The 22,244-nt window shown below is 37.6% G+C and overlaps 1 protein-coding gene across 1 annotated transcript in view; it reads left to right on the top strand.

Annotated features, from left to right (window-relative positions):
- RARS2 (arginyl-tRNA synthetase 2, mitochondrial) overlaps window positions 1-22,244 on the top strand; it is a 64,042-nt gene that overhangs the window by 5,773 nt on the left and 36,025 nt on the right. Inside the window, exons 2-4 of the mRNA XM_007076916.2 lie at window positions 8,234-8,307; window positions 19,607-19,709; window positions 21,256-21,339. Of these exons, the coding sequence (XP_007076978.1) occupies window positions 8,234-8,307; window positions 19,607-19,709; window positions 21,256-21,339 (261 nt within the window). The remainder of the gene's footprint in view (window positions 1-8,233; window positions 8,308-19,606; window positions 19,710-21,255; window positions 21,340-22,244) is intronic.

Raw genomic sequence — 22,244 nt, 5'->3', positions numbered from 1 at the left:
AAGATGTTCCTCTCATTAAAAACACTCACTAGCCTTGGCACTGATTGGTAATGTGAGGAGAGACTGCTGGTACCTTCCTAAGCAGCAGTTCTCAAGCCTAGTTTATAGACTGGAATCACCTGAGAAGCATAAATTACTTAAGCCCAAGGGCACCTGGGTGGCTCAGTAGGTTGAGCATCCGACTGCGGCTTAAGTCATGATCTCACAGTTCTTGGGTTTGAGCCCTGCAGCAGGCTCTCTGCTGTCAGTGCCGAGCCCACTTCACTTCCTCTGTCCACTCACTCTATACCTCTCTCTCTCTCTCTCTCTCTCTCTCTCTCTCTCTCTCTCTCTCTCTCTCTCTCTCTCTCTGAAAAATAAATAAATATTTTTTTAAAAAAATACTTAAGCCCAGGCCCATTGGTCTGGGGTGAGGTGGGGGACTTAAAGTTCTAAAAATCATCAGGTGATTCTGATGTTCCTCCAGGCTTGATAACTACTAACTCGGAAAGACCAGGAAACCTAAAGGTATAGTGCGGTGTGGTTGCCACACTTTACTGCATATTAGAATAGACCAGAGAACTTTTTACATCCTGTTCCCCAGGTCATACCAGCATATTTGGCTGTGGGAGCCAGGGATCAGTGTGTTCTAAAGATTTGTGAGTCATTCCAATGTGGACTGTGCAACAAAATGTGGGAACCATAGTTATAATGATTAAGAACATTGACCATGGAAGACACATGGGTTTAAATCTACCCTCTCCTTTGACAGGTATGTAAGTTCTCTGCCCCTTCTGTAAAATCTGGAAAATTATTTACTTTATAGTCTTGTCATTAGGATTCAGTGAATTCAAACAGTGTTTAGTATTGTACATAGTGTTTAGATTATGTTTGGTACATTGTATACATTCAATAAATGTTTATCATTATTACATTCTGTCCTCAGAATTCTGAGGTTAGGGTATTTTGAATCCCTCCTCACACCACTACAATCCCAGAGCCTTTATAGAGGGGAACTAATTTTGGGGGGCCTGTGTGGCTCAGTCGCTTAAGCGTCCGACTTCGGCTCGGGTCATGATCTCACGGTTCGTGGGTTCGACCCTGCATCAGGCTCTGCGCTGACAGCTCAGAGCCTGTAGCCTGCTTCTGATTCTGTGTGTGTGTGTGTGTGTGTGTGTGTGTGTCTCTCTCCCTCTCTGTCTCTCTCTGCCCCTCCCTTGCTCACACTCTGTCTCTCAAAAATAAATAGTCAAAAAAAAATTAAAAAATAAAGGGGAACTAATTTTATCCATTATTCTAGGTGAAAGTTTTAGCCCCACATGAAGTTAGATAACCAGAAAGCCACATATCTGAACCATATGGCTTCATTTCCAAAAGGAATCTTTTTAACAGTACTTTTATGTAAAGTTGTGTTTTGGTAAAGAAAAAAAATCTCATTTTTGCAAAAATAATGTGTGGTCATTGTAAAGAATTAAGCAATACAAAAAGGTGCAAACAATTAAAAGGAAAACCTCCTCCATAAGTAATCAGTATCAACATTGGTTGAACTTTATTTTAGATACATTCCTTGGAGGATATACACACAGAAAAAAAGGAAGACTATATATGCTTTTTTACAAAAATTGGGCTGTATTGTAATGGGCTTTTGAGGGTTTTTTTTAATTGTGTGATAGAAAATGTCCAACTACGAACTGCATAATAGTATTATGATTCCCCGTAACCAAAATGCTGTTTTTAAGTTGAAAATACTAAACAGTTTTGCTTGTGCTTAAAGAAAAAGAAACCAAAATGTAACTCAAAGAATTATTGCTATATTTCCTAAGTGAGTCCTCTACTTTATGAAAAGAGATTTTGAAAAACATTACAATTCGGAGTCTTTTTAAAAATTTTTGATGCTTCAAATTTAGATAGTATCAACCCTTGCCATTAAGAAATAAGGACATTAGCACTTTTCTGGTTGGTATAACTTTCCTCTACCTTTCCTAATTTGTTTGGGTAACTTTCTCAAAGTGTGTAGCACTTACTGTCTATTAGCCATATCTGCACAACTTGCTTCCTATTCATTTTACATTGAATTGGATAAGATGCTTCCTTCCAATCCTCTTACCAAGGTATGGCTTAATTGGCTGGATTTTGTTGTAAGCAGATCTTCCAGAAGGGTTCATGGTGCCTTTTTTTTTTTTTTTAATTTGTTGTTTTAAAGAAATTTTGACTTCTCAAATAAAATAACCCTAGAAATATATAGAGGAGGTTTATATCATTAGAAAATTAGCATGTTTAGAAATAAGATCAAAAATCTTCATTTTAGAAATAAAGCAATAACATCAGATTCATTAGTTCTGATTTTGAATTTAATCCAATGTTATTTTAAAACATGAATTTTCATATGTTGGCAATTCAGATTAAAAACAACTGAGCAGGTGAAACAAACATATCGGTTTACAACTTCTCTTGTGGGTGAATCTAGTTGTGTATAATATCATTACTAAATTATTTACTTTAACAAAGATCATGGTCTTTGTGGTTAGATAATATGACTACAAAGTTCAGTACATTTATTTCATCCCTGGAGTTTTCTTGATTGGGTGCTTTATTTTTGAAGTTTTGTAACTTAAGCAGAATGTGTTTTCAGTGTTGAATTTTCCCTATTATGCTTTCCTGACCTAGTAATTTATATTGATCTATAGATTCAGTTTTTCTTTTTTTAATAAAATATTTCATCATGGAGAAAAATATAGTTGATAGGTACCCACCACTCAACTTAAAAAATAAACTATTACAAATACTATTAAATCTTCTGGGTACCTATCCCTGGCCAAAAACTCTTTCCTCACATGTAAGATTTTGTGTTTATTATATCTGTGCATGTCACTTTCTACCTATGGATGTATCCCTAAATAGTATATTTTTGCAAGTTATTACATTTAATGTAAGTGGTAATTGTGAGAATTACATGAGATGATTCGTTTTCAGAAACACCAAATAAAATTGTTCTGTCTAGTTAACAGTAGGTTTACAACCTACTGGAAATATGTACCAGCCACCCCCCCCCCCACCCCCACCCAGAGGAGTCCCAAACCCATGGACACTTCACTTCCTGGTTGTTCTTAACCCTCTCCATTTCATGGGCTTATTTTTTATGGGCTTTGCAACGAGCATGCACCAAAGAACTGGCGTCTCTGCATCACCTCAAGAAATGTACATTTATTCCAGTCAGACTACTTTTTGCCTTACATGGGCATAGGTGACTTCCAGGTAAGGCTGTAACCTCTGTAGTACTCAACCAAAGAGGAACCAGGGTAGAAGATAAATTGTTTGCTGTAACTGCCCCAAGTGTGCCTGTCCATCAGACACTGCTCTTGCAAGAAAATTGATTACAAGCCTCACATCACTGTGCTCCAAGTCTCCCCATCCCTCCTTTGATTGGGTCAGTGGGCTCATTTCTCACAGTAATCAAACTGTAATCATCCTTCTGCAACTTGGGTTTTTTGTTTCTTAGCCTCAATTTCTTAAAAAAGATATATCTGTAATAATGCATGGAGAGGTCTAGTTCTTTCATTTTACTGCTTGGTGTCATTGTAGTAATATACCACAGTTTAGATTTAGCTCCTCATTTCAGGGAAATTGTCCATTTTATTGAGTATTCTGCCTTATCTCCTGTCACTTTGGTCACACCTTGCTTGGCTCCAGCTGCCGCTTATGTGACTGGTTTCACATCTGCCTCCAATCACTTATTTCTAACAGCACCTCATCTAGTCTAATAGCCTCCTGGTTCCAGCCTATGCCCAGCTCAAGTGTGGCAGAGTTAACACCCTCAAAGACAGCCCTCACGGGAGCCTGGGTGGCTCAGTCAGTTAAGTGTCTGACTTCGGCACAGGTCACAATCTCATGTGGTTTGTGAGTTCGAGTCCCCCACATTGGGTTCTCTGCTGTCAGCACAGAGCCTGCTTCAGATCCTCTGTTTCCCTCTGCCTCTTGCCCACTTGTGCACGCTTGCACTCTGTCTCTCTCCTAAAAATAAATATACATGAAGAAAAAAAAAGCAGCCCTCAATCAATGGGGAATGGAAACTCCTGCTTCCTATTTTTGGATAGCCAATTTTGGTAGATACTGTGTGTGCTTTTTGGGAGGTGCTATGGAAATTCAGCCCTTATTGCCTGTAGCAGTGACCTTGACAGCAGTCTTTAACTTTTTCTCCTTCCTTCTCACTCTTCTCAATCTGCCCTCAGGAGTCACCTCCCAAATAAACTACCTGCATATAGTTCTTTTCTCAGGCCTTGCTTTTGTGAGAGTCAAGATATATATTTATGAATATTTCTTATTTTTCATGGGTTTTGTTGATTTCATCTCTGTAGTTTCTGATGAGAGAAACCTAAGTTAGGAACCCTGCTACTCAAGACTGCTCCATTCTGCTTCAGACTCTTGCATCTTTCCTTAGCTATCAGTTTTTGAAGACTGTGACTTTGGGTTTTATTTCTCTATCCTTATGTTGCTGGAGTGCTAGAGAACCATTGTACTTATTTTCCTGTCTTCTTCTTTGCTGCTCTTTTGTGATTTTGGGACACCAATTATCCTAAGGTTGGATTATCTTATACAAATTTTATTTATTGTCCTCTAATTGCTTTCATTTGTGTTTTTTAAAATCTGTATTCTCTAATTATCGGCCTTCTGTGTCTTTCTTTTAATTATGACTCTTCCTTTGTGTTTCTTAATTGTATAATAAAAATGATTATCAATTTGTATTTAATTTTTAGATTCCCTTTTTATCTTTTTTTGTCTTAAAAATCCTTATTGTGTTCACAAATCTTGAAGACTTTGGATGAATGTTTTGTATTCATTCGGTTATTTTTTTTTTTTTAATTTTTTAATTTTTGAGAGAGGGAGAGCATGGACAGGGAGGGAGACAGAGACAGACAATCTGAAGCAGGCTCCAGGCTCCCAAGCTGTCTGCACAGAGCCTGATGCAGGGCTCAGACTCACAAATCATGAGATCAAGACCTGAGCCAAAGTCAGACTTTTAACTGACTGAGTGACCCAGGTGCCCCTAAACAAGAGTTCTTTGACCATCTAGCCTTCCGTCTCCTCCCTCCCCATCTCTTTGAGTTTGCCTGTTTGTTTTACCTACTTTTCATCTTGATCATGCTTGACAGCTCTGCCCACACTTTGTTTGTTCCTGCATTGTATGGGTGACTTCATTCTCCATGTGAGATTTTTTTCTTGGCTCGCCTTGCTTTTATGATTACAAAAAAATATAAACTCTAGGGATTTCCATTCTGTCTCTCTGGTAGGTAGGTCATGGTGACTTGGATACATTACTCATGAACTCTGACTTGGCATATTAAATTTTTACTGGCTTGCTCTAATATTTTTTTCATCTTCCTATAAAAGTTCCTCCTCTGATTCTTACTGCCCATACACAACCATATTAGGATCTGCTCAGGGCACATGGGTGGCTCAATTGGTTAAGCGTTCGACTCTTGATTTCAGCTCAGGTCATGATCTCACGGTGGCACAGAGCCTGCTTGAGAGTCTCCTTTTCTCCCTTTGCCACCCCACCTGCTAACACTTGCATGCTTACACACGTTCTCTCCCTCCCTCCTTCCCTCCATCCCTCTGTGTGTGTGTGTGTGTGTGTGTGTGTGTGTCTGTCTGTCTCTCAAGAAAAAAAGAATCTGCTCCGTTTAATTGGGGAATATATTGTTTCCATTGGGAGAAAACTTTAGTGTGCTGCTCTAGAATCTTCACTTCTGAAAAGTACTGGAATTCACTTCTCTGTTTTACTCTTTCTCTCCCACAGCTCTGTAGCATCTTCCTCTGGTCATATAAATAATATGTCAAATAAAATAATGAATTTATTTTTTTTCTCTCCAGATTGAGGTATTAATGAGAATTGTTAATTCAAGTTAGGAGCCTTGCCAAGCAAGGCTGCTTCATTACTTTTCAAAATCTGCTGTTTCTTTTCTTGGCTGTCACTTTCGAAGTTTCTAACTTTGGGCAGTGCCTATCCTGTATATTTGTTGCTGAAGAACCAACAGTCTACCCTTTTTATTAGCTACCATCCTTTCTTTCTCCTCTCCATTCTTCCATCCTTTTCATTTTAATTTGATAATGGGTGGGACGTGGGAGATTATGTAAAGAAGGCTTCCTTCCACTACTTCATCCCAGGGTCTTTCTTTAGGTTTTTTGTTTTGTTTTTAATTATGGGAAAACCTATACAATATGAAATTTACCATTTTAAGTATTTTTAAATGTGCAGTCCAGTGGAATTAAGTACATTCACACTGTTGTGCAACCATAACCATCAACCTTTTCCAGAACTCTTCATTTGTAAAACTGAAACTCTGTGCCCATTGTAAACAGTGATTCCCCATATTTCTCCCTTTCCCTCAATCTCTTTATTTTGGCTTTTTAATTTACATCCTATAATAATGTTTTTGTGCCTCTGTAAAACTGCTATTGAAGGTATTTTCTATTTCGGTATTTATATCTTCATGTGACTATAACTTGGTCTTAGAATTTACTTTTAGGAAAAGTTTGTTGCCAGGTAGTACTGTACTGTGTAGTTAGATTCTTTTTTACTGGAAACAAAGTTTTTTGTGTTTTTCATTTAAATGTAAACATTGTATTACCTAAGTTCACAACTTATTTGTCAGATGAAATCCTTTAAAATTCACCTTTGTAACTAAGTTTTTTGTTTTTTGTTTAGCCAGCAGACTTTAGTTGTACTTAAGATAGAAAATCTAGGGGCACCTGGGTGGTTCAGTTGGTTAAGCATCTGACTTCAGCTCAGGTCATGATCTCACGGTTTGTGGGTTCGAGCCCCACATCAGGCGCTAAGCTGACATCTCAGAGCCTGGAGCCTGCTTCAGATTCTCTGTCTCCCTCTTTCTCTGCTCCTCCCTGCTCGGTCTTTCTCTCAAAAGTAAACAAACATTAAAAAAATACCATTTATTTATTATTTTAAAAAAGTTTAATAATTTTTGTGAGAGGAAATGCAGGAAGGGCAGAGAGAGGGGGACAGAGGATCTGAAGCAGACTCTGCTGATAATGATGACATTTGGGATGATGGTGGGGAGCCTGGAGCTGATGGCCAAGGAAGAATTCTTGAAGATGTCTTTGGTGCAAAAAGGTGATTTTATTAAAGTGTAGGGACAGGACCCATGGGCAGGAAGAGCTGCACTGGGATTGTGAGGGGTAACTCATTATATACCTTCAGGTCGGGAGGGGGTCAGGGATAGAGTAAGTCTCTAAGGTATTTTGGAAGCAAGGTTTCCAGGACCTTCAGGGAGTAGCGGTTGCTAGGAAAACACCATTTTTTACTGTTTAATAAAACCTCAGTCATGAGACTCTTGAGATGCATATCAGGGGGCCATAAACTGGAGTGTGATTGCCAGCATATATCTTGGGGCAGTTGAGATAAAGGAAGCTGACTTAACAGGATTCTGGAGGTTGGGATAATGTTAAGCTAAGGTTCTGTTTTGCCCCTAGCAAAGGGTCATCATCGAGGCAGCTGAGCTCCTAGAGGGAGGTCACTCTGTCAGTTTCAATGACTTCTCAGTGGGTTGTATGCAGTAAGAGAATATAATGTTTCATTTGCCTTAGTTTCCCACATTACCATGGCAAGCACTTAAACCTCTTTCCTTAGTTCTTGGGTAGCCAGGAGTGTCCGAGGAATATCACATATTCCACCTGGGGGAGGAGGGGTCTGCCAGCCTATATTTTTTTTTTTTTAATTTTTTTTAATGTTTATTTTTGAGACAGAGCATGAATGGGGGAGGGGCAGAGAGAGAGGGAGACACAGAATCGGAAGCAGGCTCCGAGCCATCAGCCCAGAGCCCGATGTGGGGCTCGAACTCACGAACCGTGAGATCGTGACCTGAGCTGAAGTCGGGCGCTTAACCAACTGAGCTATCCAGGTACACCAATACCATTTATTTTTAAATTTACAAATACAAAATTTATCCTTTTTGGTAACAGTTTCTTTTGCTACTTTAAACCTCAACCCCTGGCAACCACTGATCTATCCGTTCATCATTCTTACAGTTTTGGATTTTCCAGAATGTCAAGTAAGTAAATCATACACCATCTAGCCTTTTAAGTCTGGTTTTTGTCACTTAGCATAGTACATTTGAGACTCATTTAAGTTGTCAAGTATCTGAATATTCTTTTTATTGATAAGCAGTATTCCACTGAATATGGTACAAATCTAATAACCATCTTTCTCTGTTCTTTTTGTTTTTGTTTTTAACATTAGCTTTCCAGACTTTTGGATCTTCCACCAGAAAACTTGATCAAGTCAATATCTGCAGTTCCAATTTCCAGAAAAGAGTTAAGTATATTTTTAACAATTTAAAATGTTGCTGACTTTGTCAATATACAAAAAAAAAGTTATTCTTCAATTTATAGAATAGACCTTGAAATTAACCATGGAATATGATGTAACCTATTATTCCATTGATTTAAATAATAAAATCTGTATTGTACCTACTCTGATGTGGTATATTAAATTAGAAGTCTCATGTTGTTTGATGTTTATGCTGTTAACTACAATTATGTCAAAATCTTTAAGAAAAATTAGGAACAAGGTCAAAATTTAATTCTGTGACAGCAAATAAAAGAACTAAGATTGTGGTTAGAATTTCAGGGTTTTGGGACGCCTGGGTGGCTCAGTTGGTTGAGTGTCCAACTTTGGCTCAGGTCATGATCTCACGGTTCGTGGGTTCAAGCCCCATGTCATGCTCAGGGCTGATGGCTCAGAGCCTGGAGCCTGCTTCAGATTCTGTGTCTCCCTATCTCTCTGCCCCTCCCTTCTTATGCTCTGTCTTCCTCTGCTTCTCAAAAATAAAGAAACGTAATAATAAAAATTTTAAAAAAAAGAATTTCAGGGTTTTTGAAGGTATTTTTGAGATTATATACCTAGGTGCTTGAATACTGTTGTACTATATTTACCTGCTAGGTTTTTTGTGGGTTTTGGGTTTTTTTGTTTGTTTCCATTTGAGGACTCCCAGTGATAGAGAACTATTGGTTACATATAACCAACCTGTAGTTGCTTTCTTGGATACAGGAAGATATCTATCTCTTTGTGAGTTTGGTTCTTCTAAATGATATTTATTTACCATTTGGCTACAAAATCTAGCCAAAATACACTTTTGGTGAATTAATAATGATAAGAAATTAGCTACATAGTAGGCATTTAAGCCCTAAGCTTTGGAAAGATGTAAAGATAGAATTATCAGTATCATTATGTTCTAATATTTTGTCCACTTAACTTTGTCAAGATTTTAAGATAGGGTAGGATAAATATTATTGTTCTCAGAATAGGACAAAGAGATAAGTGGAAGAGGAAGAGAAAGGCTACATGTGGCCTTGTTGAAAGAATCTTTAAAGTGGCCTGCTGCAACTTGCTTTATATTAAGTTCTAAGAACAAAGGCAAGGACTGACAAGGGGATCTAATAATTACACATCAGTTAATATAATATTCCAAGCCAGTTACCTATTTCATAAAATCTGTAAATGGCATTTTGCATAATAAAAATATCTGTTTGTATTTTATGTTTCAAAGACCTTTAATAAGATGAGCAACCTTGGCCCATCTTTTGAATACGATTTTCTTTACCTGCCTGAACCTCCTTTAGGTAGCTCTACTTTAATGATGCTATACTTATTATATCTTTGGTTTATACAAAATCAATATTAGGGGGGGTTTCAAAATTTTTCTAGGCTACAAGTCTAAAATTCTGCATATTAAATTTATTTTAAATAAAAAGAATCTCTACTGCTTTGCCATCACAAACTTAAGTATCCTTTACGGTACTAAAATGCTGTTAAGTGTCAGGAGGCTTAAGTCCTTTTTGTTGTTGTTATCAGTATGGTTTACTTAATACCTTATGAATCAATTTCTTTAGGTCTCCTAATTCAATTATATATTCAACTGTGGTGGAATTTCTGTTTAATACTGATCGTAATACACAGGATTAATGACTTTGTTACCAGCCAGTAACACTCAAGCCAGTGGATTGCACTCTAATACCATAACAGCAATTCCTCAGAAGTAGTGGAAAGGTAGCTATTTCTTTTTAAAACCTTTTTTTTAAATTCTAAACAATATAAAAGTAGGGGAATAGTTTCTAGAACCCCTCTGTGCCATCACCACCGTCATTGGCACATAGCCAGTTGTGTTTCCTCTGTACCTGTACCCACTTTCCTTCTTCACAATGGATTATTTTGATAGCTACATTAATTTTTCTATCACAAAACCAAAAGAGATAATCTTAAGGAAATTCAGAAAAATACAGAAGAATAAGAAGGAAAAACCCCCAATATGTTAACAAGTTGATGTAGTTTTCATATTTCTCTTTGAATGTGTCTTACAACTTTTATTTTTATTATTTTTTTTAATGTTTATTTTTGAGAGAGAGAGTGTGAACAAGGTGGGAAAGAGAGAGAGGGATACACAGAATATGAAGCAGGCTTCAGGCTCTGAACTGTCAGCGCAGACCCCAATGCAGGGCTCAAACTCACGAATGGTGAGATCATGACCTGAGTCGAAGTTGGATGCTTAACCGACTGAACCACCTAAGTACCCTGTGTCTTACAACTTTTGAAAAAACATAGTTATAAAACTTCTGTATGTATGATTTTTGAACCCTTTTTCCTTGACATCATTCTTTTTTGGTAAATGTCATTTTCATAATACTCTAATGTCACTCATAATACTCAAGTGTCACTTTCATAATACTCTAATGCTCCCCTGTTGATGGACATTTAGATTGCTTTCGGTTCTGACTTTTTACATAATTCACATTCAATACGTACCTCTTTAAATAGACAAAGCAAACCTTCCTTGTAGATATATAACTAAAAGCTTCCTAAAAGGAAAACAGGGAAGTAAGTCAATTCTGGTTGATCCACCCCCCATTCCCCACACATACACACTGCTGAAGCATTTATTTCTCTTTTGGGCCTTCGTTGCTGGCAAATAGCCCTTCATATAATTTCAGAAGTCATGTTTGAAATATTCCTAGTGTGAATTATTGTTAATAGACTAAAATGATGATTTTCTTTGTCCCTCTACCACTGAACAAATGGGAAATATTTGTGTTTCTATTGAGATAATAAAAATATTTTCTCAGTTAATGTAAATTTATATATTTATTTACTTACTTATTTAGTCAATAGTTAGTTACCATATACTGCAACAGTAATTTCAGGAGTAGTAGATTCCTTAATGCCCCTTACCCATTTAGCCCCCTTCCCGTAACCCCTCCAGCAACCCTCTGTTCTCTATATTTAAGAGTCTCATGTCCCCCTCCCTGTTTTTATATTATTTTTGCTTCCCTTCCCTTATGTTCATGTGTTTTGTATCTTATAGTCCTTATATGAGTGAAGTCATATGATCTCTGTCTTTCTCTGACTAATTTCACTTAGCATAATACCCTCATAATACCCTTATAATACTCTACATCCACATAGTTGCAAATGGCAAGATCTCATTCTTTTTGATCGTCATCCATTGTGTGTGTCATCCATTATATGTATATATACACACACACACACACACACACACACACACACCACATCTTCTTTATCCATTCATCCATCAATGAACACATGGACTCTTTCCATACTTTGGCTGTTGTTGATAGTGCTGCTATAAACATTGGGGTTCATGTACCCTTTCAAAACAGCACACCTGTATCCCATGGATAAATGCCAAGTAGTGCAATTGCTGGGTCATAGGGTAGTTCTATTTTTAGTTTTTTGAGGAACCTCCATACTGTTTTCCAGAGTGGCTGCGCCAGTTTGCATCCAGCAGTGCAAAAGAGATCCTCTTTCTCCACATCATTGCCAACATCTGTTGTTCCCTGAGTTGTTAATGTCAGCCATTCTGACAGGTGTAAGGTGATATCTCATTGTGGTTTTGACTTGTATTTTTCCCTGATGATGAGTGATGTTGAGCATTTTTTTCATGTGTCGGTTGGCCATCTGGATGTCTTCTTTTGAGAAGTGTCTATTCATGTCTTTTGCCCATTATTTGTTTTTGGGGTGAGTTTGATGAGTTCTTTATAGATTTTGGATACTAACCCTTTACCTGATATGTCATTTGCAAATATCTTCTCCCATTCTGTCGGTTGCCTTTTAGTTTTGTTGACTGTTTCCTTCACTGTGCAGAAGTTTTTTTATTTTGATGAGGTCCCAATAGTTCATTTTCCCTGTTGTTTTGCTTGCCTCCAGAGACATGGTAAGTAAGAAGTTGGTGTGGCCAAAGTCAAAGAGGTTTTTGCCTGATTTCTCCTCTAGGATTTTGATGGCTTCCTGTCTTACATTCAGGTCTTTAATCCATTTTGAGTTTATTTTTGTGTACGGTGTAAGAAAGTGGTCCAGGTTCATTCTTCTGCATGTCACTGTCCAGTTTTCCCAGCACCACTTGCTGAAGAGACTGTCTTTATTTCATTGGATATACTTTCCTGCTTTGTCAAAGATTAGTTGGCCATACCTTTGTGGGTCCATTTTTTCTGTTCCATTGATCTGAGGGTATATTTTTTGTGCCATACTGTCTTAATGATTACAGCTTGGTAATACACTTTGAAGTCTGGAATTGTGATTCCTTCAGCTTTGGTTTTCTTTTTCAAGATTGCTTTGGCTATTTGGGGTCTTTTCTGGCTCCATACAAATTTTAGGATTATTTGTTCTAGCTCTGTGAAAAATGCTGGTGTTATTTTGACAAGGATTGCATTGAATATGTAGATTGCTTTGGATAGTATTGACATTTTAACAATATTTGTTCTTCCTATCCAGGAGCATGGAAATGTTTCCATTTTTGTGCGTCTGCTACAATTTCTTTCATAAGCTTTCTGTAGTTTTCAGTGTATACATTTTTCACCTCTTTGGTTAGGTTTATTTCTAGGTATTTTATAGTTTTTGGTGCAATTGTAAATGGGATCAATTCCTTGATTTCCCTCTCTGTTGTTTCATTGTGGGTGTATAAGAATGGAACTGATTTCTGTGCATTGATTTTTATATCCTGAGACTTTGCTGAATTCATGGATCAGTTCTAGCAGTTTTTTGGTGGAACTTTTGGGTTTTCCATATAGAGGATCATGTCATCTGCAAAGACTGAAAGTTTGACAACCTCCTCACCTATTTGGATGCCTCTTATTACTTTATGTTGTCTGATTGCTGAGGCTAAGACTTTCAATACCATGTTGAATAACAGTGGTGAGAGTGGACATCCTTGTCTTGTTCCTGACCTTAGGGGGAAAGCTCTCAGTTTTTCCCCATTGAGGATGACATTAGTGTTGGATCTTTCATATATGGCTTTTATGATCTCGAGGTATGATTCTTTTATCCCTACTTTCTTAAGAGTTTTTATCAAGAAATGATGTTGTATTTTGTCAAATGCTTTCTCTGCATCTATTGAGAGGATCATGTGGTTCTTGTCCTTTCTTTTATTGATGTGATATGTCACATTGATTGTTTTGTGGATATTGAACCAGCCCTGCATCGCAGGTATAAATCCTACTTGGTCGTGATGAATAATTTTTTTAATGTGTTGTTGGATCCGGTTGGCTAGTATCTTGTTCAGGATTTTTGCATCCATGTTCATCAGGGAAATTGGTCTATAGTTCTCCTTTTTAATGGGGTCTTTGGTTTGGGGATCAAGGTAATGCTGGTCTCATAGAATGAGTTTGGAAGTTTTCCTTCCATTTCTATTTTTTGAAACAGCTTCAAGAGAGTAGGTGTTAACTCTTCTTTAAATGTTTAGTAGAATTCCCGTGGAAAGCCATCTGGCGCAGGACTGTTGTTTTGGGGGAGATTTTTGATTACTATTTCGATTTCCTTACTGGTTATGGGCCTGTTCAAATTTTCTATTTCTTCCTGTTTCAGTTTTGGTAGTGTATATGTTTCTAGGAATTTATCCATTTCTTCCAGATTGCCCATTTTATTGGCATATAATTGCTCGTAATATTTTCTTATTGTTTGCGTTTCTGCTGTGTTAGCTGTGATCTCTCCTCTTTTATTCTGATTTTATTTATTTGGGTCCTTTCCTTTTTCTTTTTGATCAAACTGACTAGGGGTTTATCAATTTTGTTAATTCTTTCAAAGAACCAGCTTCTGGTTTCATTGATCTGTTCTGCTTTTTGGTTTTAATAGCATTGATTTCTGCTCTAATCTTTATTATTTCCTTTCTTCTGATGGTTTGGGTTTTATTTGCTGTTCTTTTTCCAGCTCCTTAAGGTGTATGGTTAGGTTGTGTATCTGAGGCCTTTCTTCCTTTTTGAGGAAGGCCTGGATTGCTATATACTTCCCACTCATGACAACCTTTGCTGCGTCCCAGAGGTTTGGGACTGTGGTTATCATTTTCATTGGCTTCCATGTACTTTTTAATTTCCTCTTTAACTTTTTGTTTGTCCCATTCATTCTTTAGTAAGATGGTCTTTACTCTCCAAGTTTTGTTATCTTTCCACATTTTATCTTGCAGTTGATTTCAAGTTTCATAGTGTTGTGGTCTGAAAATATGCACGGTATAATCTCGATCTTTTTGTACTTGTTGAGGGCTGATTTGTGTCCCGGTATGTGGTCTATTCTGGAGAGTGTTCCATGTGAACTGAAGAAGAATGTGTATTCTGCTGCTTTAGGATGAAATGTTCTGAATATATCTGTTAAGTCTATCAGGTCCAGTGTGTCATTCAAAGCTATTGTTTCCTTGTTGATTTTCTGTTTAGATGAACTATCCATTGTTGTAAGTGGGATGTTGAAGTCCCTTATTATGGTATTGTTATCAATGAGTTTCTTTATGTTTGTGATTAATTTATTTATATATTTGGGTGTTTTCACATTTGGAGCATAAATATTTGCAATTGTTAGTTCTTGGTGGATAGACCCCTTAATTACGATATAATGCCCTTCATCTCTTGTTACAGTCTTTATTTTAAAATCTAGGTTGTCTGATATAAGTATGGCTACTTTGGCTTTCTTTTGTTGACAATTAGCATGATAAATGGTTCTCCATCCTCTTACTTTCAATCTGAAGATGTCTTTAGGTCTAAAGTGGGTCTCCTGTAAACAGCATATAAGTGGATCTTGTTTTCTTGTCCATTCTGTTACCCTTTGTCTTTTGATTGGAACATTTAGTCCATTCACATTTAGAGTGAGTACTGAAAGATATGAATTTATTGCCATTATGTTGCTTGTAGAGTTGGAGTTTCTGGTGGTGGTCTCTGGTCCTTTCTAGTCTTTGTTGCTTTTGGTCTTTTTTTTTCTTCCCCTCGTCTTTTCTCCCCTCAGAGAGTCCCCCTTAAAATTTCATGCAGGGCTGGTTTAGTGGTCACAAACTCCTCTGGTTTTTGTTTGTCTGAGAAGCTTTTTATCTCTCCTTATTTTGAATGACAGCCTTGCTGGAAAAAGAATTATTGGCTGCATATTTTTCTGATTCAGTACATTGCATACATCCTTCCACTCCTTTCTGGCCTGCCAAGTTTCTGTGTAGATATGCTGCAAACCTGATCTGTCTTCCCTTGTAGGTTAAGGACTTTTTTCCCCTTGCTGCCTTCATGATTGCTTTCCTTGCCTGAGTATTTTGTGAATTTGACTATGATATGCCTTGTTGATGGTCAGTTTTTGTTGAATCTATTGGGAGTCTTCTGTGCTTCCTGGATTTTGATGTCTGTGTCTTTCCCCAGGTTAGGAAAGCTTTCTGGTATGATTTGCTCACATAACCCTTCTACCCCTTTTCTCTCTCTTCATCTTCTGGGACCCCTATGATTCTGATGTTGTTTCTTTTTAATGAGTCATGTGATTTCTCTAATTCTTAAATCGTGCCCTTTTGCCTTAGTCTCCCTCTTTTGTACTGCTTCATTCTTCTCCATAAGTTTGTCCTCTATATCGCTGATTCACTGCTCTGGTTCATCCATCCTTGCCGCTGTGACATCTATTCGAGATTGCAGCTCAGTTATAACATTTTTTATTTCATCCTGACTAGCTTTTACTTCTTTTATCTCCGCAGAAAGGGATTCTAATCTATTTTCAACCCCAGCTAGCATTCTTATTATCGGGATTCTAAAGTCTTGTTGAGACATGTTGCTTATATCTGTGTTAATTAAGTCCCTGGCTGTCCTTTCTTCCTTCATTGGGGTGAATTTTGGGGGGAATTCCTTCATTTTGTCATTTTGAAGGAAATAAAGGAATTAGTAAGGTAAAAAAATAATTAAAATTAAAAAATTGGAATCAACACACAGAAGAATCAAATAAATGATGTTAGATCCTAGGTGTGTTTTGGTCTGGTTGTTGAAAGGAGCTTGATATGTTAGAGAAAAAAAGGAACAGAAAAAAAAAAAAAAGGAAAACTTTTGAAAACTTGAAAAAAATGAATACAATGAAACAAAATAAAATGATGGAAGTAAAGTAGAATTTGGAAAATTTACAAGAAAAGTAAAAAATATAGTAGAAAAAAATTAAAAATATTTTTAATAAAAATGGAAAATAAAAATAGATACTGTCTTTCTGTATTCAAGAATAAAAAAAGAGGGCTGTCTGGGTGGCTCAGTCGTTTGGGCATCTGACTTTGGCTCAGGTCATGATCTCGTGGTTTGTGGGTTCAAGCCCCACGTCAGGTTCTGTGCTGAGAGCTCAGAGCCTGGAGCCTGCTTCGGATTCTGTGTCTCCCTCTCTCTCTGCCCCTCCCCTGCTCATGCTCTGTCTCTCTCTGTCTCAAAAATAAAACATTTTAAAAATTTTTTAAAAGAAAGAAAAAAATTGAAATGATATACCAGCAAACAGACTGAAATATGATTGAAATTACATCAGTTTCCCTTAGAAGTCAAACTATGAAGCATTTTATAGTCCATAAACTAAGCAAGCAGAGAGTCTTGTAGTGTTCCTTAAGAGCGAGGTTGGCCCAGTTGGGGGAGGGGGGGGCTTAGTGTAACGGCTCCATTCTCCACTAGATGGCACAGTTTAGCCTACTGGGGTGGATTTTTGCGACACATGTAGGTTTGTATGCTCATGTGTGGGAGGAGTGAAAATGGCGTCACCCAGGTACCCAGTCTCTAGTAATGGAATTCTGTTCTCCCCCAACCAGCAGTCAGGCACTCCTCCTTTGTCTCCTGCTTCCATTCACTCCCTGCTTTTACACTGTCCGTGACCAAGCCGTCAGGTTGCCAGCCGGCACCTCCCTCCTGAGTTTTGTCTCAGATGCGGCTGTGTTTGCCAACCCCTCACTCCTGAGGGACTGCAGATTGACCCTTTATGACTCTCTGGAGGAGAGTCTCACTAAGCAGTGGCGTGGTGACCACCCATCCCAAGGAGTGTTCATGGGACCATGCTGCTGCTGCTGCCCAGAGACTGTGGCTGGGTGCCAGTCTGCCCCAGAAGTTCCCATGATCGTGTAGTAGCAGTGTTTCAGGGCTTATGGGAGATCACAACACACATCTGGTACCAGGCTTCCCACTTAATGTCGTTGTTCCAGCACCAGCAAATGTGGTTGTTCTCCAGGGTCCGCTGGGACCTTTGTTTGTTGGATGGCCGCACCCTCTCTCCCAAATGTCCTCCCAGCAGGGGAACCGCCTCTTCCCGTGTGTCCTGAAGACCCCTTGCACCTTTCTGCTCCCGGGGATTCGCCCTTCCCACTGGACCACCACCAGGTATCAAGCTGCAGAGTTTCAGACTCTGCACTCCCCCTGTTTATAGAGTCTTAATGGAATTTAAACCCTCTCTTTTCTCCTTTCTCCCTTTTTTTGTTCAGTCCCTTGCATACTCTTTCTTTTTTTTCCAGCTGTTTTCGGGGTGTGGGGGGGTGAGATGCTTTCCCATACTCTCTGCACATCTCCATCCTGTCTCCGCAAGCAAGAACAGCTCCTGGCCCTCCACGGCTTCTCTCCCCTAGTTCACCTCTCCGCACTGCGTAGCTGCCGAGTTCTGTGGTTCAGGTTGTGCAGATTATTGTGTTAATCCTCAAATCAGTTTTCTAGGTGTGCAGGATGGTTTAGTGTTGATCTTGGCTGTAATTCAGGGAGGAGAGATGCAAAATAAAATTTCTAGTTTATTCCTCCATCTTGACTCCTCCAAGATAATAACATTTTTCAATTAAATTTCATTATTTTGTCATTCATGTCTAGATAAAATTATAGATGCTTCTTATTCATAATTTTTTTAATCTATAGAAGATCACGTGACCTCTTTGTGTTTCCTGGATGTTTGAGAGCGATTCTACTTCATGTAAAGTATCCTAGCTATATGTCAAAATTTTAATCTTTGGTATATTCACATCTGTATAATTTCACTTAATATCATAATTGTTCTTACTGCTTTTTATTTAACCTTTTAAAAAATCTTTGCGTGTCCATGTATTATTCCCATCTTGTTAAACTAATTTCTTCAATTTCCCACATTATTGGTGCAAATATGTGGCTAAACTATCAAAGTCCTTTGGTAAGAATAAATACCTTCAAACCTTATGTAAATTTCCCCAATTAAAGTTAGTCTTTAAGAAATTGAATTGTCATGTCCTCAGGGCTCAGGACTCAGGACTGTTTAACGTTTTTATTTAACATCAGAACTAAGATTAGTATTATTTACTCAGGACTTAATTTCTCAGCACAATGTGAAATAGGTACCATTATCATCACCATTTTACTAAGGTACAAGAGAAGTTAAGCAAAATGCTTAAGATCACACAGAGACTGATTAATAGATGAACTTGGGTCTGCAGTTACAGCTGAAATGTTTAGTGGATGAGTTTGGGTTGGTAAGTATAATCCGTACTAGGTTGCTGGATAATGTATTAAGGCTCAAGAAAACTCTTCTAGTTTTTTTGTTTTTTTGTTTCCTGGGGTTTTGGGTGAGGGGGGAGAATGAGAATATGAGTTGGGGAGGGACCAAGGGAGAAGAGAGAATCTTAAGCAGGCTCCATGCTCAGCACAAAAATGGCTCAAGAAAATTCTTTTTGTTGTTGTTGTTGTTGATTTTAGGACAGAATGTGCATGCGTACACATAACTGGGAGAAGAGGCAGAGAGAGAGGAGAGAGAATCCCAAGCAGCCCCCATGTTGTCAGCGCAAGCCCAAAGTGGGGCTCAATCCCACAGACCAGGCTTGAGAAAATTCTTAGTGGTTTTTGTTGACCAGTTGTTTAATGTAATGTGAAACAGATATCACACAGGGTTTTTTAGGCATGTCCCTGAGTTTCAAGAATGATAACAAAGTTCATTTATGCCCCTCTAAAATACATTCTTTTGTCTCGATGACAATGGACTAGACAGTAGTTTTATCCACTTATCCTGCCCATAGAGTTTCATTCTCTAGTTCCTTATTAAATATCAGATGTTCCAGCATGGGTAAATATGTAGATGTTTGTATATCAATTAAAATTTCATTACACTTTGAGCTACCTATCTCAGATTGTAAAACTATGATTAGGTAATAGAAGAGGAAGAATTTTAGAAGATAAAGTTCTAAATAAATATAAGGTGATATTTCTGATTTCTTTGCTTTATGTTTTGAAAGCATAATCCTTTCATAAAATTGTATCAATGTGGAGAACCCATAGTGGCTGGTCTTTTTTGTTGTTGTTATATTAGTAATGTTTTTAAGATATAATAGCTTTTTCCTTTTTCAATTTCTGTCTTTAGAGAAGTAGCTGATTTTCAGCTTTCTGTGGATTCTCTATTGGGAAACAACAATGACCATTCAAGACCAGATATTCAAGTTCAAGCCACGAGACTGGCAGAGAAGGTACTTTAGCACTATTATCTTTTTTTGACATTATAATCTTATTATTTTTTTAAAGAAGAAAAAACTCTGCAAGCTATCTCAGCCATAATAATGACTTAATAGGGTTTTTTTGTTCAAAGCATCTTGGAAAATACAATTTAAATTCATTTTAGCTGTGTACAGTAAGGTTAAGATGATTTTTCAAATTAGTTAAAAAGCATTCCTCTTGAGCTGACATTGTTCAATTTTTTGATTAACTACTTACAGGAGGAGTGAAGTGTTAATTAAATTTACAGATTGAAGCTGGACGGACTTCTGAATTGAAGAGAACACGCTTGATAAATTAGAGCAGTGGGTTGTAATTTTTAAAATTATTTTCTGAGAAGATGAGCATTAAAATATGAGAAGAAATGATTAGATGTAAATAGAATCATGATTGCAGAGAAGAAGTGGCTAGATGATTTAATAAATGTCTTTCATTTCTAATTTCTCTGATGGGTTTGGTATCTAAAAGAGGAGTTGAAAGGATTGTAGAGAATGACCAAATCTTTTTAGTGTAATACCATCAAAAACAGGGTTTTTTAAATAGAGTTATTGCATGTGAGACAGAGGCATCTGGGCACACTGAATGATTAGAACAATGAAAGTCACCATCATAGAAAAAGATGCATAAAGATTGAGTATAATCAAAGAGCTTTGGTAGCTGAGCAAGTATTTAATCATAAAATCAACCCAGATTTTTATCAGAAGTACACCAGGAGTAGAATTGTGCTAATTACAATACTTAGTCTCTTCCCCCATCAACTGTGAGTTCTTAAAACTAAAGACTAGTGCCTCTTCAGTGATAACAGGTATCTCCTCAAGGTTCATGGGTATTATCAGGTGCTTTTAAATCTAGTAGGTTAAAATCCTAAGGTATATTCAATGAGGACAAAAGGTTTCAATGATTTCTATTTCATGTGTTGATACAAGTGCTTCAGTGTAGGGCCTGACAGAATGGCATGTTCTGTGGCTCTCTTGCAAGGTAGGAGAGAAAAATTTTTAGATTTTTTTTTTTTTTTTTTGAAGTAATCTCTACACAGGGTAGGGGAGATAAAAAGAGTTCACTACATGTCAAGGCACATAAGGTGGGCGTAAAGTGATGCTGGGAGAATTTGAGGTGAGGGAATGGGAAAGAGGAAGAGATTCTGAATAAAGAATAGTGTTCTAGTCCAGAAACAAAGAAAATGTTGTTTACCCAAATAGAGTGATAAAAGTAAACAGATTGGCTAAGGCCCAGGTCCAGATACAATGACTGGGAGATATGATGCACTTGGCTGCCTTTGGACTCCAATTTGATAGTATTAAAACTACAAATCTCAGGGTGCTTGGGTGACTCAGTTGTTGAATGTCCAACTCTTGATCTTAGCTCCGGGGGTTGTGAGTTCAAGTCCCTTGTTGGGCTCCACATTGGGCATGAAGCCTACTTAAAAATAAATAAATAAATAAAAATTTAAAAATAAAAATTACAAATTTCAGTATGTCTATTTTATAACATACCTAGTTTACTTGATTTTTATCTTTTCAGCTAAAATGTGATACAGTGGTAAGTGAAATCAGCACTGGTCAAGGGACTGTAAATTTCAAAATAAACAGAGAACTATTAACAAAGGTAAGAATGGGTTCTATTCCAGCTATGCACCTTTACTCTCTGATTTAGCTATGTGATTTTCCTTCAGTTCTTAAACTTCGTCTTCTCTTGCCTCAAAACTTTGCACATTCTGATAACCCTCCCTGGAGTGCCACCCCAAGTTAACTCCTGCTTATCCTTCAGCTCTTGGTATTTCCTGGGTTGGGCCTTTCTGTCTTCTTCATATATGTGCTCTACTAGCACTGGATAGCTCTCCTTTATAGAAGTTATCCTAGTTGCTGGTTTATATTCTTTTTATTTGATTAATGCCTCTTGCCCTTTAAACTCTAATTTCCATCAGGGCTTATAGCATCTGTTTTTCTCACTATTGGATCCCCAGTTCCTAGCAAAATGCCTTGCATGCAGTATGTGTGAGATAACTATTGTTGAATGAGTTAACGAACTCTGTATGGAATACACGAAAAGTACTGCTGATTTTGGCTCTCTGGTAGCCTGTAATCTGTTGGACGCATAAGATTTATATAGAAGAAACCATGAGACAGCTTATTCTTTTAATAAAACAAATACTAAAACAAAAAAGTAGAGGTGACTGGGTGGCTCAGTCAGTTAAGCTCTGACTCTTGACTTAGGTTCAGGTCATGATCTCAAAGTGGGTCGCTGGGTGTGGAGCCTGCTTAGGATTCTCTTTCTCCCTCTGCCCCTCCCCACCTCTAAAAAACAAAACGAAAGAACAACAAACAAGGTGGATTGATACAATAAGCATAAGAAGGATCAGAATACTCAGGTAGGCCTGGAGGAGTTGGGGAAATGACATAAAGGAATTGGGTCTCATGTATGCTTATGGAGGATAAGTAATCCTGGATAGGCACGGTATGAGATGTTTTGTATAGAGTTTCATCTCAGTTTAACTTTAAAGTTTATCATAA

Source organism: Panthera tigris, chromosome B2 (genome assembly GCF_018350195.1).
Source record: "Panthera tigris isolate Pti1 chromosome B2, P.tigris_Pti1_mat1.1, whole genome shotgun sequence".
Taxonomy (NCBI): domain Eukaryota; kingdom Metazoa; phylum Chordata; class Mammalia; order Carnivora; family Felidae; genus Panthera; species Panthera tigris.
The sequence above is the reverse complement of the archived record's forward strand: the minus strand, read 5'-3'. Positions and strand labels throughout refer to the sequence as shown.